Source organism: Cucurbita maxima, unplaced genomic scaffold, assembly GCF_002738345.1.
Source record: "Cucurbita maxima cultivar Rimu unplaced genomic scaffold, Cmax_1.0 Cma_Scf00025, whole genome shotgun sequence".
In the NCBI taxonomy this organism is placed as follows: Eukaryota; Viridiplantae; Streptophyta; class Magnoliopsida; order Cucurbitales; family Cucurbitaceae; genus Cucurbita; species Cucurbita maxima.
Genome location: NW_019272041.1, coordinates 3,696,589 through 3,712,622, shown reverse-complemented (window position 1 = coordinate 3,712,622; position 16,034 = coordinate 3,696,589). Strand labels below are relative to the sequence as shown.

General features: G+C 35.4%; 2 protein-coding genes and 1 long non-coding RNA gene across 6 annotated transcripts; 2 read left to right on the top strand and 1 right to left on the bottom strand.

The window, feature by feature from the left end:
* Positions 1-48: 48 nt before the first annotated feature.
* On the top strand, positions 49-1,064 carry LOC111498731. The gene is made up of 4 exons (XR_002720859.1): positions 49-153; positions 259-343; positions 459-505; positions 669-1,064. It is a non-coding gene; the product is annotated as an uncharacterized LOC111498731 (long non-coding RNA).
* On the bottom strand, positions 593-3,857 carry LOC111498729 (actin-depolymerizing factor 2-like). Of its 3 annotated transcripts, XM_023150084.1 has the most exons (5): positions 3,269-3,719; positions 2,930-3,087; positions 2,140-2,405; positions 1,863-2,054; positions 593-829 (listed from the first exon to the last, which is right to left on the bottom strand). In XM_023150084.1, exons 2-4 carry the CDS (start codon positions 2,981-2,983, stop codon positions 1,904-1,906), a joined length of 471 nt encoding a protein of 156 aa, XP_023005852.1. In that variant the 5' UTR covers positions 2,984-3,087; positions 3,269-3,719; the 3' UTR covers positions 593-829; positions 1,863-1,903. The 3 variants fall into 3 exon arrangements, with proteins under 3 accessions (XP_023005852.1, XP_023005851.1, XP_023005853.1); XM_023150083.1 differs by lacking the exon at positions 593-829 and having other exon boundaries at positions 1,532-2,054; positions 3,269-3,717; XM_023150085.1 differs by lacking the exons at positions 593-829; positions 2,930-3,087; positions 3,269-3,719 and adding an exon at positions 3,756-3,857 and having other exon boundaries at positions 1,532-2,054.
* Positions 3,858-7,420: 3,563 nt separating this feature from the next.
* Positions 7,421-15,685, top strand: LOC111498635. Of its 2 annotated transcripts, none has more exons than XM_023149953.1 (19): positions 7,421-7,778; positions 7,906-8,827; positions 8,924-8,992; positions 9,073-9,271; positions 9,582-9,663; positions 11,649-11,717; positions 11,858-11,939; positions 12,031-12,090; positions 12,179-12,231; positions 12,306-12,472; positions 12,793-12,976; positions 13,546-13,603; positions 13,687-13,743; positions 13,825-14,073; positions 14,329-14,390; positions 14,664-14,720; positions 14,814-14,907; positions 15,105-15,245; positions 15,344-15,685. In XM_023149953.1, the coding sequence occupies exons 2-19, from the start codon at positions 8,069-8,071 to the stop codon at positions 15,428-15,430; spliced, it is 2,529 nt and encodes an 842-aa protein (XP_023005721.1). In that variant the 5' UTR covers positions 7,421-7,778; positions 7,906-8,068; the 3' UTR covers positions 15,431-15,685. The 2 variants fall into 2 exon arrangements, with proteins under 2 accessions (XP_023005721.1, XP_023005722.1); XM_023149954.1 differs by having other exon boundaries at positions 7,901-8,827.
* The last annotated feature ends 349 nt before the right edge of the window (positions 15,686-16,034 follow it).

Here is a 16,034-nt window from a genome sequence, read left to right as displayed (position 1 = left end):
TTTTTTTTTTTTTTTTAAATTAATTTTTTTTTTTTTTATGGCTTCAAATTATAATCTAAATTGTTAATTCGTAGGTATTCGGATAAAAGAGCGTATGGGCAGTCAAAACTCGCGAACATTTTACATGTCAAAGAGCTTACTCGTCGATTTAAAGTATGTCTTTAAATTTTTAATTTTAGGAGAATTTGAAATCTTGAGAAATTATAATGATATTAAATAAAATAATTGAATATATTATTATTATTTTGTTGGTTATAGGAAGAGGGTGTGAACATAACAGCGAACGCGGTGCATCCAGGGTTGATAATGACGCCTCTTATGAGGCATTCTATGCTTCTCATGAGTACGACACGTCGTTTCTCTTCTCTTTTCTCCCCACTTTTATCTTCTTATTATTTATTTCATTTTACGACATATCGTAATTTATCATCTCTCTCTCTCTCTCTCTCTCTTTGTAGGGCTTTTGCAGGCTTTCTCCTTCTTTATCTGGAAGAATGTTCCTCAGGTAAATTAAAGCAACTTAATGTTATTATTATTGTTTTGATTAGTTTTTTGAAATATATATTACAAATAGTATGTTCAACTGTTCAAATATTCAAATATCCACTTTACTAGTCTAAAAAATTAAGATAGTTCACTAATAAGGCATCGATGTTAATTTTTTTTAGGGGGCAGCGACAACGTGCTATGTGGCACTCCACCCGAGCTTGAAGGGAGTGAGCGGGAAATACTTTTTGGACTGCAACGAGAAGCGAGCAAGCTCATACGCTAGAGACGAAACACTTGCAAAGAGACTGTGGGACTTCAGCAAGAACTTAATAAATTCATCCTACAAAGTATGAAACGAAGTCATGAGGAAGCTGAACTTTATAAAGAATTAAGAGAGATTAAATAATTTGGTTGTTAGGAAAATATATATAAATATTATATTTTAGTCGATAGTTTTTGTTTTTAAGGATGGTGGTGTTGTGGGCCTTGGAAGGCCGTAGTATTGGTGTTATCATTCCATTCATATTATTTGATAGTGATATTCAATCCATTAACTAAGTTACCTTTATCTTCTAGAATTAGCCTCTATTTTTCCCCCTTGGGCTAATGGGTAAGACCCAATTTCTATAGCCCACCAACCCAAAGTCCATGCACCAGCTTGGGCATAGCCTACCCAACTGGGTTGAAGTCTGTCTATATGGCTCATGATGAACTAAGGCTAAGAACACTTTCACTCTCCAATGTATATGGAAGAAATGCATTTTAACACAACATTGGTTGGCTAAGAATATGAACAGTTTTGACAGAAATCTGGCAAAAGAACAGATTTCTAACAAATCAATGACATGAATCTAGGCACATATATGTCTGTGACAAGACATTATAATCTTGAAAAGAGTGATTTCTCTATCCAAATGGTTAAACTCAGAAAAGCAAACATATGAGAGGAAGAGAACAGATAGAACAGTCATGTGCATATATATACATACATCTAACAATGTGGGGTGATTCCAATCCAAGCAAATAAATACTTTAGCGCTACTGAAGAAAAACAGACAGCCAAATTGCATTAAGATCGATCAAATGCAAATATTCAATCCCCTTGTATATTAATCTATGGAGTACATGCAGAATAGCAGCTGGAATCCGATAAAATCTTGCTGCAATCTCTCTCCTAAGGGTAAAATTGTGCATGTTATATATGTGTGTGTGTGTGTGTGTGTGTGTGTTGAGAACCGACGAGGAGGTGCATTAGCTCGAACACGTACAAAAGGCCATTTAGAACATAAATCTGAAACATATACCATAAAACCAGGACCAGGACCAGGACGCTTGTTCAACCTTGAAAAGAAGATGTGCAGGGAAATTGATACCATTTTAGCCAAATCGGGTTATGAAAACCAGAATGTAGCATTCACCCAGCTCGGCTTCGGATGACATCAAGACCCATCTCGGTTGGGTCAGTTGCTTGCAGCTCAACCTGGAATCCATCCAGCTCTCTCTTGAATCTATCTTTGGAGCTGGCATATATCATCTTGCTTCTGACTCTTGAATTATCAGGGGACCTATAATCAATGGTGTTTTCTTATGGGCGGGATAATTGAAAGGAAAAACATGAAAGGAATGCAGTAAAGGAGATCTTCGCTATACCAGGCAATGAAGAAGATCCTGCTCTTTTGACAGTTCTCTTCAGTAACAAAGTCAAAATCATAGACAGCGTAACGACATTCATCCGAAGGAAGGCTTGCAGCAAAGTCCTCATAACTTTGAGTTGGCTCGCCAACTTTCTCTACTACAACTTGCTTTTGCTTCTCCTCAATCTTAAACACAATAAAGCGATATGTTCTTTTGGCTTTGAGCGCCAAAAACTTCAGTTTGCAATCATCATTCACAGCCATTCCCGATGCTGCATTGGCCTATGTAATGCAGAAGGAAACTGCTTAATATAATTTCAAAATCCAGAAGAGAGGCACGAAAAAGCTCAAAAGGCATAACAAAATTGGAAACTAAAACGTTCTTGATAACACATCTATAAAACCAATGGCTGCAAAGCAAATCAACGAGGTAAATAGTGTTCAATCTAAACACTGGAAAGGCAGAACATAGAGAATTTTTCTGATCTGATAATATTTCGCAAAATTTCAAAAATTGTTTTGCTTCTCCCCTGATAGTGATGCAAACAGATTTGTGATTAGGCCAAATCCATTCCAAAACTTGAAAAAACACTCTGTAAGAGAAAAGTTCTATTTCAAAATAATATTCCAAAGCCCCTTTATAATTCTAAATGGGTCTGTTTATCGCTCTACAATAAAATTAATAAAAACAACGAGTTAAATCTAAAATAAAAGGTACTAATTGATGAAAAAAATTAATGGCAAAATTAATGTTAACTAAAATAGACTAATTATCTAACATCTCATGCTAAATCAGATATCTTCACCTTAGACATCATCATCTGGTCATATTTAGTCAAAATAAGATGATAGCGCAACATAGGAATATGGGCAGTATAAGATTTTCCCCCACAAGCTTTTATCCATATCCTGATATTGATTTCCACCAAAATTTAAAACAAAGGCATAACCAAAATATGGATCCCTTGTGTTAGGAATCATGGATCTCCACAATTGTATGATATTGTCCACTTTGAGCATAAGCTCTCATGGATTTGCTTTGAGCTCCCTAAAAGACCTCAAACCAATGGGGATAGTATTTCTTGATTATAAACTCATGATCATTCCCTATGGGAATTAGGCGAGGATGGACTTCCATCCAACACCTTGTAGACATCACAACTTCACAGAGTTTTCACTTCATTAACGACATGCACGGGGTGATTAATAGCAACTCAAAAAGGGGAAATACACTAATATAACTTATAACTGCAAGCCTTGACAGAAATTTCAATGTAACAAAATTTAAGTACAGTAACAAAAACAGTGATCAAATCATTGTAGATCCACGGCCACTCGATCACTCAAATTTTATAATAAATTACAGAAAACAACATTTCGTTTAGTTGAAAAAATCACAGAAGAATTCAAGTCGGATCGCCGATGAAACTGCATGCAAATCAAAACTTCAAATCTAAAAACATAGCTTCAAAGCTTCCACACACGTTTAATTTCAGAAATACACGCAAGAAACTTAGAGTGCAGTAATTTTCAAAAGAGGCAAACTAGAAATGCAATCGAACATTCTCAAGAACTAAACAGATCATCAAACCATGAAAGAGAACAGAGTCTGTAAAATTTCAGAGGACTCGCCATTTTGAGAGGAGAAAGAACGAAGCTCCGATGAAGAAGATGAAGAAGAACGCGGTTCAGAAATGAGTGAAAATCTAGAGAGGCTTTTATAGTGAATTTTTTTTTCCGGGTACTGCTCCGGAGCACCGCTTTCGTGGGGGTGATTTACATGTGAGAGTTGCCGATGAGATGCTGACTAACCAACTAACATTCGCCACGTGTACATTAAGCGTGGGGCAGTTCCTCTGGCTACGCCGCGGCTCGGTATAAGCCGGCTTCAATTAACCTTATTATCTTTTATTTTAAATTTATTATTCCCCTTTGTTTTTTTAATCTAAGTCAAACTTAATTTGACTTGTAATAAAATATTTAATATTAAACAAATAATTAAATTATTATCGACAACCAATTTTTTTCCTTCTCGTTTTGGATAAGCTTTAGGTCAATAAATTTATAAATTAAATAATAAATAATTCACTCCAGTTTTAATTTTATATTTAATAAATATTTTAATTTTATATTATTATTTAAAATTTATCTTATAAATAAAATTATTATCCCCATTCTTGTCTTATTACAAAAATGTTCGACAACAATTAAAAAGATCCCAAATAAAATAATATTTGAATATTTATAAACAAATAAAGAAATAAAACAAGGCGTAGTAAAGTAGAGCGAGGCTAGCTCGTAGATACGGCGAGCGGCTCGGCGGCGGTGGGCTCCACGCTGCTCTTTAGTTGAAGTAATTAATTATTATTTATTACAAATTTATTTAAATTTTGAAATGGGATAAAATAATTGGCTATCTCCCTTTCTCGAGATTCCTTCCACTGCGTCGATCTAACGCAATTCCTTTTTTCTTTTCCTTTTTAAATATGATAAATAAATAAAAAGCACATCCTTCCCTTTGCTCACATTTTTCTAATTGTTGTGTCACATGATTAAGCATCTCATTTTCTATAATATAAATATATATATTATATAGTTTTATTTTTTAGCCCATCTAATAAATTGATAATGATTATTTAAGTTATGTTTCATAATTATTTTTTACATATGATTTATTGGAACCCGTGTATTTTCTCGTAATAAATTTCATATTTACTAAAAATATTTGAATCCGTGTTGTTTGTCATGTCGCTCATATTCATCGTTACTCGATGTTCAATTCATCTTCAAATTGTTTGCCTTATTTATTACATTTTGTTATTCATTTTCGACACTACTCGTCATTCATCTTTGTTGTCAGTCATTTGTCTCGTAGATCGTTTCTTATTTTTAGGGTTTTCAATCGGCAGTCCAGTACTCAACATTAATACAGTGCTAATGCACGTTTTATTCATCTACCTGATAAACTCAACTCAACTTAACTCTAATAAAATCACGATTCAGTTGGGTTGGGATGCCAACCTCGTCGTATTGGTTTGATTGGAGAATCGATCGGTCTAAAATTTCGAATTGGTCCACGAAATTTGCATAACTTAACCAAGCCGACCTACATGTTGGTAATAGTTAAATGACCGAGGGTTGACTTTTACTAGGTTCCATTATTTTTTAGTTATATGTTCAATAAAATTAGTGCATGTGGGGGTGATTAATTAAATGGCACGATTGTAATTTATCACATACATGTGTGCTTTATATAAAAAATACAAATGTCTAGTATTTAGTATATAGTTTGATTAACCTTAAATACTCTTAAGCATTTCCACTTGCACCATATTAATTCTTAATAATAACGTCACTAAATAGCAAATTTTGATTTAAATTGTCGTATTTATACGCATCATCGTATTAAAAAGTGTTGAAATAAAAATACAAAATAAATCTACGATCGTCGAGCAGAATAGATCTCATATACTTCAAAAATTCATTTTTTCTTATAGGAAAAATATATTTTTTTTTTTTTCTTTTATGGAATGAAAATGTGAAGAAAAAAAAATTAATTACAAATAATAACTTGAAAATAAACATTTAATTAATATACTTCTTCGATTAAATTGAAAGCTTAAAATAAAAATAAATTAAGATTTAACTGCAAATTTCCCAACAATTTCTGTGAGACAATATTCCATGCACAACAACTAAACCAAATCTTACCAAAAAAATTGAAAAACGAAACGAAACGACAGATCGAAATCGAACACACTTCATCTTCATCTTCATCTTCGGATCGAACAAAACGACGCGTCGAATCCGCTAGCTCGTCGGATTTGGAGCTTCATTCGATGCCGCTGGAGCAGGAGGCCTTGCCGCCGGCGGATCAGCGTAGCGGCTCTGCTGCGGCGGCCGAGACAGGAAACTCGATTGTGGATCGACAGATTCAACCGCCAAGGGCGGTCCGGTCGGCGGAGGCGGTTCGGAAAGGTAATCGGCGGTCATGAAAACGCCCTGCGAAGGCCTCCTCTGGTGCCTGCCCGATCGCTGCGACATTTTCCGGGAGAGATTTGAGAATTGAAAGCGTGGATTTGGGAAAAGAAAGAGAGAAGAACAGAGAAATAGTGAGAGTCGCGGGCGTAACCGTAGAGTTGACCGGTCTTTATATACATTTAATTATTAACTTAAATTACATATTTCCTCTTTCAATAATTTTTTACATTATGGTTCCATTTTTAATATACGCGGTTCTTAAACAAAATAAAATAATAATTTAAACTCAATTATTATAATTTTTATTATTATTGTATAACGAATTCAAATCTCTTATAATTTTAGATGGTTTTGTTCTTAAATAATATGTCGGTATAATACGAGAATATTCCATATTTATAAATATATTGTTGTATTTCTAAATTATGTAGATTTAAAAGTTTAAAATTTTAATTTCATATTGAAACTATATTAAATTACATAAACGATGAGGGGAAAGTTCAAAACTGCCCCTATGATTCATGCACCAAATAGTGTTATTGTAGCAATGCAATTTAATGAACGGAACGAACACACATGTTTGTTTGGATAAGGTTTTGAATCCCACGCATTATTAAAGATACCCGTAATTTATTAATTCCGTTGGGTTAGAGTTAGGTTACCTTTTTAGATAACTTTTTTTTTATTATTTACGGCGGCAAATTTATTCACCCACACAATTATAACTAGACCATGTTTATTTCGAATCATTATTTTATTTTATTTTATTTTAATTCAAGTATATAATGGGGAAATAATAATAGGAAGAGATTTAAGATATAGATTTTTATTTTTTAATTTTTAAAATGGTCTAATAAATCTGAACCTTAACGAATAATTAAGTTTTTTTTTTTAATATAAAAAGAAATTAAATCTTCCTCTATTTAAAAAATTCAGACGTTTATTAAAAAAATTTAAAAATTTTGAGACTAATAATATATAAAATTAAAATTTAATTTTATGGGATAGTCGGGTTAATAATCCTTTAGCCTTGGTCCAATAGAATCCGGAGTCCAGGTGGGCTCGGTCCAATAAGGTCGGCCTATTTACAAAAAGCTTGCCACGTAAGCATACTAGCTGGCGCAGTAGTAACACGTGGTAGTTTCTTATTGGATTAAAAAAGTAGACCCGATGGGCTTTTCCAACTGTCATATCGTTTCTCTCTGGGGATCGTGAAACGCGACGAACTTTACTATTTTTTGTTGTTTCTTTTAAAAATAAATGAATATTTGTTTTATTTATTTATTTATTCATTTTTTTCTCTTACGGGAGCTTTGTTTTTATTTCTATCTCTATCTCTTACAAAGCTAAATCTTGACCGCGAACCAAAAGCCTTCTCATTTTAGTTTTTTTTTGCCGCTCTGCTTCTTCCCTCTCGTTTTTTTCTTATTCTTTCAGGTTTTCGCGGACAAAACCCTAGCCCTAACCAATCCGCTTTTTGTTTATTTCGATTCTGATTCGACTGTTACGAGACCTGAAATCTGTTGCGGACAATAGGCAGATCTCAGATCGTAGTTGTTGGAAATTCAATCGGTGGCTCTGGTGTTACTGGATTGGATTTTATTGGTTTTTTGTTTTGATTCCGAGTTTTTCTGATCGGATTCTTGCTATACAGGTTTCAAGAATGGCGTCGAGGTTAGATTTCTTGAATTTTACGTGTGAACTCTCCGTTTTTGTTTTTATGATAACCGTTGGCGGTTAATTTTAGGAATTAATGGAGTTTTCTTTTTTAATGATATCCTCTTCGTTTGGTATAGTTCAGGTTTTCTTGAAGTTTAGCATTCAAAATCTCAGGCTCTTAGGAATTTTAGTCTACGTGAATCTGGATTTTCATTTCCACTCTGTGTGGGCTTTTTGGATGCTGCCGATTCGGTTTGCGGTATTTTTAACTACTGGCTCTACCGACTTGGAAGAATATATATTGGATGGGAGAAGAAGCAGCTGGTTTGGCTGCAGTTGCAAATAAGCCGCTGGAGAAAGAGAGCGCTTCGAGTACCGAATTGAAGCGTGACCATCAGTATCTAGATGAAGATACGGAACCTGAGTCGTTTCACAATAAGAAGCAGGCAAAAGAAGTGTCGAATGAAGACGTTCGTTCAGAAGTTTCTAATCCTGTAATTTCCCCGAAAGGGAATCATTTCCAAGATATTACAAGTCAGCCAGACGAGCAAGAAAATACCAACCAAGTTGAACGTGGGGACCTTACGTCGGCTTGTTCGGGAAATTCAAGCTCAGAGGATACTTCAAGCGATGGAATTCGTTGCCAGAACAACACGTCTCGGAATGATGTTGATGTGTGTGATGATGATGAAGTCTCCCGGGTTGTGATTGAAATTCCTAAGCATGCTAGTTCAACCGGAATTAAGAAAATTACGTTCAAATTCAGCAAAAAAAAGGACAACAATGACGCATCCAGGTCAGCTGACAAAATTCATTCTTATGGAAACTCTGACAAGGACTGTAAACCAGAACCATCCTCGGTTGACGATGCTTATACGGAGACATCTGCACATAGCTGGGAAGGCTGTGCTGAGAGCAGCAGGTTTCCCCCAGGCCCCAGTAAAATGGAACTGAAAATGTCGAAGAAGGTTTTGCCAAACAATTACCCGTCAAATGTGAAAAAGCTGCTGTCGACTGGTATACTTGACGGAGCTCGCGTCAAGTATATATCTACGACAAGTGAGGTATTTGTTATTTTTCCGACTACGTGGTTAGTGCCCTAATGCTATTTTCTTCACGTCCGTATTTTTTATTTAATTTTATTTTCATTTTGCTGTCAGATAAAGCTAGATGGTATCATAAACGGCGGAGGTTATATGTGCGGATGTTCAATATGCAATTTTACAACTGTAAGTATGAAGCAATTTTTTTACATGATTTCCGGACTTCCTTATTGTGACGATATAATTAATATGGAATTTTTGAATAGATTCTCAGTGCTTATGAGTTTGAGCAGCATGCTGGTTTCAAAACTAGACATCCAAATAATCATATATACTTGGAGAATGGGAGGCCGATTTATAGTGTTATACAGGAAATTAAGAGTGCACCTCTTAGCATTTTAGATGAAGTGATTAAGGAAGTAGCCGGTTCATCTGTTAACATGGATTCATTTGAGGCTTGGCAAGGTATTGATGTTTCTGATTTTTATTATGAAATCTTACTCTCGTTTCTGGAAGTTAATTGAGGTGCTTATCTTTTGTTTATTTTTTTGGATGATAAAAGCTAAGAAAATAGATAAATTGTTTACATGCCTCTTAGCTAAATGTGCTAGTTTGCTTCATTCGAGCCTGAATATTCAGGATTAGAGCTGCCTTTATCTGATCCTTTGGCATTAACAATTAAGTACGAGACTAAGTTCTGAATAAGTAATTAGTTTGCTTCCTCTGGAAATGAAGGAATGGCTCTCTTTGTTATTGACACTTTACTGTTCTGCAGCAAGTTTCCACAAGGACAGTACAGGTATTGAAGTGGAAAATGATAATGTGAAGCTTCCGAAATTGTCACATCCCATTGAGAGGTATAAGCTAATAACTTTGTGAATGTTTGATTAATCCACCACACCTAAATGGTGTGAAAGTTATCTTATTTATAATCAAATGAATGTGAATGTTTGATTAATCCACCACACCTAAATGGTGTGAAAGTTATCTTATTTATAATCAAATGAATTACAAGGATATGAAAATAGTAATAAATAGAAATAACAATAAATGGAAAGATATCTATGATAATAAGGCAAATATTAGATATTTGCCTTATAATAAAATATCAAATATAATATATATGGTAAACTATAATTTATTACTAAATATCCTTAACACCCCACCGCAAGCTAAGCGTCGGATTTAAACGAACGTGAAGCTTGAATCTGAAAAATTCAAAGAGTTTGAGAAGCACTTTTCATGAAGATGCTAACAACCCGGTTCTTGGCCATCAAAAATTGCAAAGGGATCGCCGCTCAGCGGCGATGCTGCCTTGGCTTCGGCGAGAATCTATCTAACCCATGAAGAGGGATTGTCGCTTAGCGACGATGCTGCCTTGGCTCTGGTGAGAATATTTCTAACCCCAAGAAGTAGAAGGGAAAACCTAGAGCAAGGGACAAAGACAATGTTGAAGCCGAAGAGTCGCCACATTGGGCGAATGAGCCAATTTTGGCGAGAAGGGCAGTCGGAAGAGTCGCCTCATCGGGCGAATAAGCCAATTTTGGCGAGAAGGGCAGTCGGAAGAGTCGCCTCATCGGGCGAATAAGCTAATTTTGGCAGGAAGGGCGGCGGCAACTTGGTTGGCGAATAGGCCAGTGCGGCACCCAAATTCCGAAGGTAAATCTCTGCAAAAAGTTGATAGGTTTAGGTTAAGGTTTATGTGAAGGATGAAGGTTGATTGGGAAGAAAATGAGAGAGACTATATTGGCCAAGGGGAAAAACCGATTGGGTTGGAAAAGGTGAGGTTGTATGTACAGAGTATGACGAAAGGTGATTTGGAGGTCAATAGGGTGGAGCCGAAGAGTAATCAATCGGCTCCGCCTGCGGCAGCCATGAAGACTGCCCCTGAGGCGTCAAAGCCAGCAGGGGTGGTGGAGAAGAAGATTAGAGGATTCAAAAGCCATTGAAAAGAAAAGATCGGGGTTGTTAAACCGAGAGGGCTCTGATACATGTGAATGTTTGATTAATCCACCACACCTAAATGGTGTGAAAGTTATCTTATTTATAATCAAATGAATTACAAGGATATGAAAATAGTAATAAATAGAAATAACAATAAATGGAAAGATATCTATGATAATAAGGCAAATATTAGATATTTGCCTTATAATAAAATATCAAATATAATATATATGGTAAACTATAATTTATTACTAAATATCCTTAACAAACTTGATAACCCTTTTCTAAATTTGTTGATAAAACTTCCTTATGTATATCCTCTTCACCGTCTTGCATCAAACAATTGCCATTGCACATTTTTGTTACTCAATATATTTTTTTCAGTTGCCAGTGAGATAAAACGTATAGTAGTGCCTCTTTTATTCGAAGACTTAAGTTGTCTAAGATTTAGTTTCTCTTTGGTTCTAGGGTTTCAAGGGCAAAGAATTTTTAAAGAAATTCCCTGAGCTTTTGGGTTATTATATCAACCTTACTACCATACCCAAGTAAATACCCTTGAATGGTTTAGACATATTTTGTGCTAAAATTTTCTTGAAATGAAGGAAGTGCGTGACCTTTTTCTATCAGCTACAGTCTCTATTTAGATCAATATATATTTTATCACTGACCTTGTAGCATTTTGCTTCTTGGTATTGCATTAAAAGCCTGAAGCTACAAGTTAGCGTTGTTTTGGGTTTGTCAACTTCTCTGATAATTATTAGAATTTTGAAATTACTGGCTGCTGTGTGCCATGGTCTTATAGTATGGTTATGACACTGTGTGCTTAAGACATCTTTAGTTTGCATTTAAATGACTGATATTGTGCTTTGGTAGTAGTAAGACCCTCGTTTTTATGCAGACCAAACCCTAATTTATCCAACCCAGTCATGCAACAGAAGAAATCGGCAGAGAAAGGCACAAAAAGAAGGTATTTTTTCTCTTATTGGTTATTAGAATTACAAGTACATTTTCTATTTTTTTTTTATATATTAAAATAAAGAACGCAATTTCTATATACTTTTTTTTTAAAAAAATGCATTAATAGTTTTCTTCCCCCTATATTTGCAGGGACAATGATCTTCACAGGCTACTTTTCATGCCAAATGGGCTTCCTGATGGGGCTGAGCTAGCTTACTTTGTCAAAGGACAGGTAAATAAGAACTTAGCTGACGTATGTATGTGATGAAAAGTTTCTTGGTTGATCTGACCTTTTTCCTTTCCATTTCCCCTACTATCCAAAGAGAATACTTGGAGGCTACAAGCAAGGAAATGGTATACTCTGTAGTCACTGTAATCGCGAGGTGAGGTGCTGTAATATTTATTACTAGAGTAACCCGACCTTTTCTACTGTATTGATCTATTTCTAAACCATTCTCAAATTTAAAACAGATTAGCCCTTCCCAGTTCGAAGCCCATGCAGGGATGGCTGCCAGACGTCAACCGTAAGTACAGTTTATATAATCTTTGAGTGCTGCTAGATTGTCATACTAAAAAAAGGTTCATCAATGGAATGCAGCTACCGTCACATTTATACTACAAATGGTCTTACACTTCATGATATTGCCATTTCCCTGGCTAGTGGGCAAAAACTTTCATCAGGAGACAGTGATGATATGTGTGCTGCATGTGGTAATGGAGGTGATTTGATTTTCTGTGATCGATGCCCTCGCGCTTTCCATACAGGTGAATCTTCTNGGGGGGGGGGGGGGGGGTGGGGTGGGTGCGTGGGTGGATGGATATCATGTCTTAAATGAAGATCTCCTCAGGTTGATTATTTGTAGTTTTATGTTTATTCAAAACTGCTTCCAAAATAATGTAATATGCCTGCAGTATGGATTTCAGTTTGTGTCCATGGATTGGCTTAGCATTATCATTTTCCCCCCTCTCCGGCCAGTGGCTGTGTTTATTTTGACTTTCTCACGTTACTAATTTCGTTGAAATATGTCTTGCTTATTTTTAAAATTGGATATTAGTTCTGCACTCCTAAAGCTTGTTCTTTCCAGGGTGCCTGCATCTACAGAATGTCCCAGAAGGTGTTTGGTGTTGCCCAAACTGTAGAGATAAAGTGGGTTCCAGTTTGAAGGCAGCTTCCGGAGGCCCTTCGAGTTTTCCAAAACCAATTGTATTTAGGTTGACACGAGTTGTTAAAGCACCTGAGTATGAGATTGGTGGTTGTGTTGTTTGCAGGTAGTTACTTATTTTTCTCCCATTCTCTTTAAAACGGCTTCTCTTTTAGGAAGTTATTGGTTCTGAGTTAGTTGAGGAGAATGTTACTGACACCTTTAATCGTGGCGTCTAGGGTAATAAATTTTATTAATTTTTAAAGAACTTGTTTTAGGAAGGGACTATATGTATATATATATATTTGAACTTTTATAAAAAGTTGACTGTTGACCTCCCATTCATCCTTTTAGCCCTTTTTCATTTATTTATTTTTCTATAGCTGAGAAGATACAAATTTTCTTACTTTTGTTGTTTTTAAGACAATATTTACCATTTGCACTTGTAGATTTAATAAGTTGGTTAGAGTTTAGTAACTTTCTAGGTGTGTTGTTTCCTTTGTTAGCTAGAGATGGGTGACGGTGGGATATCAGCAAACTGAAAGGCTAACATATGTGATTGATTGTTTCAGGATAAACCCAAGGCTTTTCTTTTTACTCGTTACATTATTTTAAGAAGGAAATTTCATATCTCATTATCTTTTACGTTCATGATTTATATGATCCTTAACTCTGCTAATACTTCTAATCTTGTAGGCGACATGATTTCAGCGCTGCTAAATTTGATGATCGAACTGTACTGTTATGTGATCAAGTATGAACACCATGTCAATTTCATTTGAATGTTTCCTACATTACTTTTACTTTTACGTCGTCTAATTTTCTCTTCTTATTCAGTGTGAAAGAGAATTCCATGTGGGCTGTCTGCGGGATAGTGGATTATGTGATCTGCAGGTATGCTAACAAGCAAATTAGTAGCTTTTTAATTTTAAATAATGTTAGGATGCTACTTAGTGGAACCTAATCTTCCTGTAGGAACTCCCCAAGGATAAGTGGTTCTGCTGTGATGAGTGCAGTAATATCCATGTGGTCCTTCAGAATACAGTTTTGAACGGGGCACAAATTATTCCAGATCCATTATCAGATTTAATAATCAGAAAGCACGTTGGAAAAGGATTATTTGTTGATGAAGCTCTTAATGATGTTCGGTGGCAAATTTTAAGTGGAAAAAGTCGCAACCCAGAAGATCTTCCATTTCTTTCAAGGGCGACTTCTATTTTTCGGGTATGTTTCTCCATATTTATTTGATACTCCAGCAATTCTTCTTCTTAATCTCCTATTCAAATTTCATATCCAGTCTTTACAAATTTGAAAATTTTAAATCCGTTCCTTTCCGCAATCCAAATATACATAAATTCCACACTAATATGGGTTTCACAAATTCCCTTCAATATTGTTTGGATTTTTGAGTTAACTCTTTCGGGTTGATTGAAGTAGTTAAATCTAGTTTTCTAATCGCATTTAATATTTCCTTCACAGGAATGTTTTGATCCTATTGTTGCAAAATCAGGTCGTGATTTGATACCCGTTATGGTTTATGGGTAAGATAAATGTTACATCTGGCTATTCTCTCCTTTTGGCAAGTGATATATCCTTTGTAGGCTTGTTCTTCAATTGATAAATTTTGGTGGAACTGTTCAAGACAACATGGTCATGTTCCCCATGCCACTGTAATATTATTTGGTTTGTTAAAATGATGAGGAAGGACTCTAGGGTCATGAGTTCATACCCTATATTGCTCATTAACTGGTTTATCTCTTGTCTGTTTATTTATTTATATGATTAGATGTTTGATACATTGTGACTCACCGCAGGAGAAATATATCTGGACAAGAGTTCGGAGGAATGTTTTGTGTTGTTTTAATTGTGAGGTACGAAGATATGTCTTTGGTGTTCTATTTTTTTTTTTTTTTTTTTTCATATGTTGTTTCCCTCACATTCCGTGGTCGTCTTCTGCTTCGCAGGTCTATAGTTGTATCGGCTGGTCTTCTTAGGATCTTTGGCCGCGAAGTTGCTGAGCTTCCTATTGTTGCCACAAGTAGAGAACATCAGGGCAAGGTAGGTGCTTGAGGGTTTTTTTTTTTCTTTTTTTTCTTTCTTTTCAACATGTTGAGATGAATGGTTATTTTAAATTCTCACGAAATAATATATATATTGACCAGGCTCAAGTTGGTCTTAGATGTTGTTTTGAATTGTGGATTTCATCTCCGCTTTCTTTGTTTGACTATTTTTTTTCCTTCCTTTTTTGGGGGCAGGGTTACTTCCAAGTATTGTTTTCCTGTATAGAGCGGCTACTTTCTTCCCTAAATGTGCAAAACCTTGTACTCCCTGCAGCCGAGGATGCTGAATCAATCTGGACCAATAAATTGGGTTTCAGAAAGATGAGTGAAGAACAAGTAATATCCCCAGAAACTCAAATCACTTCAACCCTAATGAACAGCAAATAAGCTATCTGTTGAAGCGTTTCTAATTTTGTTTGTCTATGATTGGGCAGTTGGCGAAGTATATGAGGGAGGTCCAGCTGACGATCTTCAATGGGACATCGATGCTAGAGAAGGTGGTGGTGCGGCGGTCAACATGATGATGAATGATGTAATGATCATCGGTGTGCAAGTCGAGCCATATTGAAATAACCCAAGTAGGAAGGAAAATTGGAATTATATTTTATTTCATTCTTTGTCTCCTTTTAAATCCTACATAGCGATCAGTAGTTATGCTGTATAATTGGTGCTGAGTTTTGGTTTGAACAATCTCTTGGAAAGGCTGTTCTGTTTGTACAAACTAGAAATTAGATAGTTCAACTAATATGGTGAGGGAAGCGAGTGAAAAAGGGGGGGGGGGAAAAAAAAAGAAGAGAAAATAATAAAATTGCATGCTGACCTTTTATTATGCATGCTGGAGATCTCACCTTATTTTTTTAGTTGCCTTACCCAACTTTTGATAATGTTTCATGTAGTTCTTCCAAAGTGTAAAATATAATAATACAAAGAAAGCCTGAAATTGCCTGTTGCCTGTTCTGATAATATTTCAGATTTTTCATTCTTGCATTCTAATTGTGAATTATTCTAGTATTCTAGTATTATATAATATGTATATATTAAGCATTATTGTGGGATTTTTATTAGCTAGAGAATGAAGCAAGACACATCTGCTACTTGGGCTGCTGCTAGCAATCAATATATAGA

Bases quoted from the DNA above. Each gene is read 5' to 3' on its own strand.
- LOC111498729 (XM_023150084.1), bottom strand. From the start codon at position 2,983: ATGTTGCGCTATCATCTTATTTTGACTAAATATGACCAGATGATGATG. The intron at 2,406-2,929 runs GTGAAGATATCT...TGCATTACATAG, and splicing joins ACCAGATGATGATGTCTAAG to GCCAATGCAGCATCGGGAAT. The intron at 2,055-2,139 runs GTATAGCGAAGA...CATTGATTATAG, and splicing joins AGGATCTTCTTCATTGCCTG to GTCCCCTGATAATTCAAGAG.
- LOC111498635 (XM_023149953.1), top strand. From the start codon at position 8,069: ATGGGAGAAGAAGCAGCTGGTTTGGCTGCAGTTGCAAATAAGCCGCTG. The intron at 8,993-9,072 runs GTAAGTATGAAG...ATTTTTGAATAG, and splicing joins CAATATGCAATTTTACAACT to ATTCTCAGTGCTTATGAGTT. The intron at 11,940-12,030 runs GTAAATAAGAAC...TACTATCCAAAG, and splicing joins CTTACTTTGTCAAAGGACAG to AGAATACTTGGAGGCTACAA.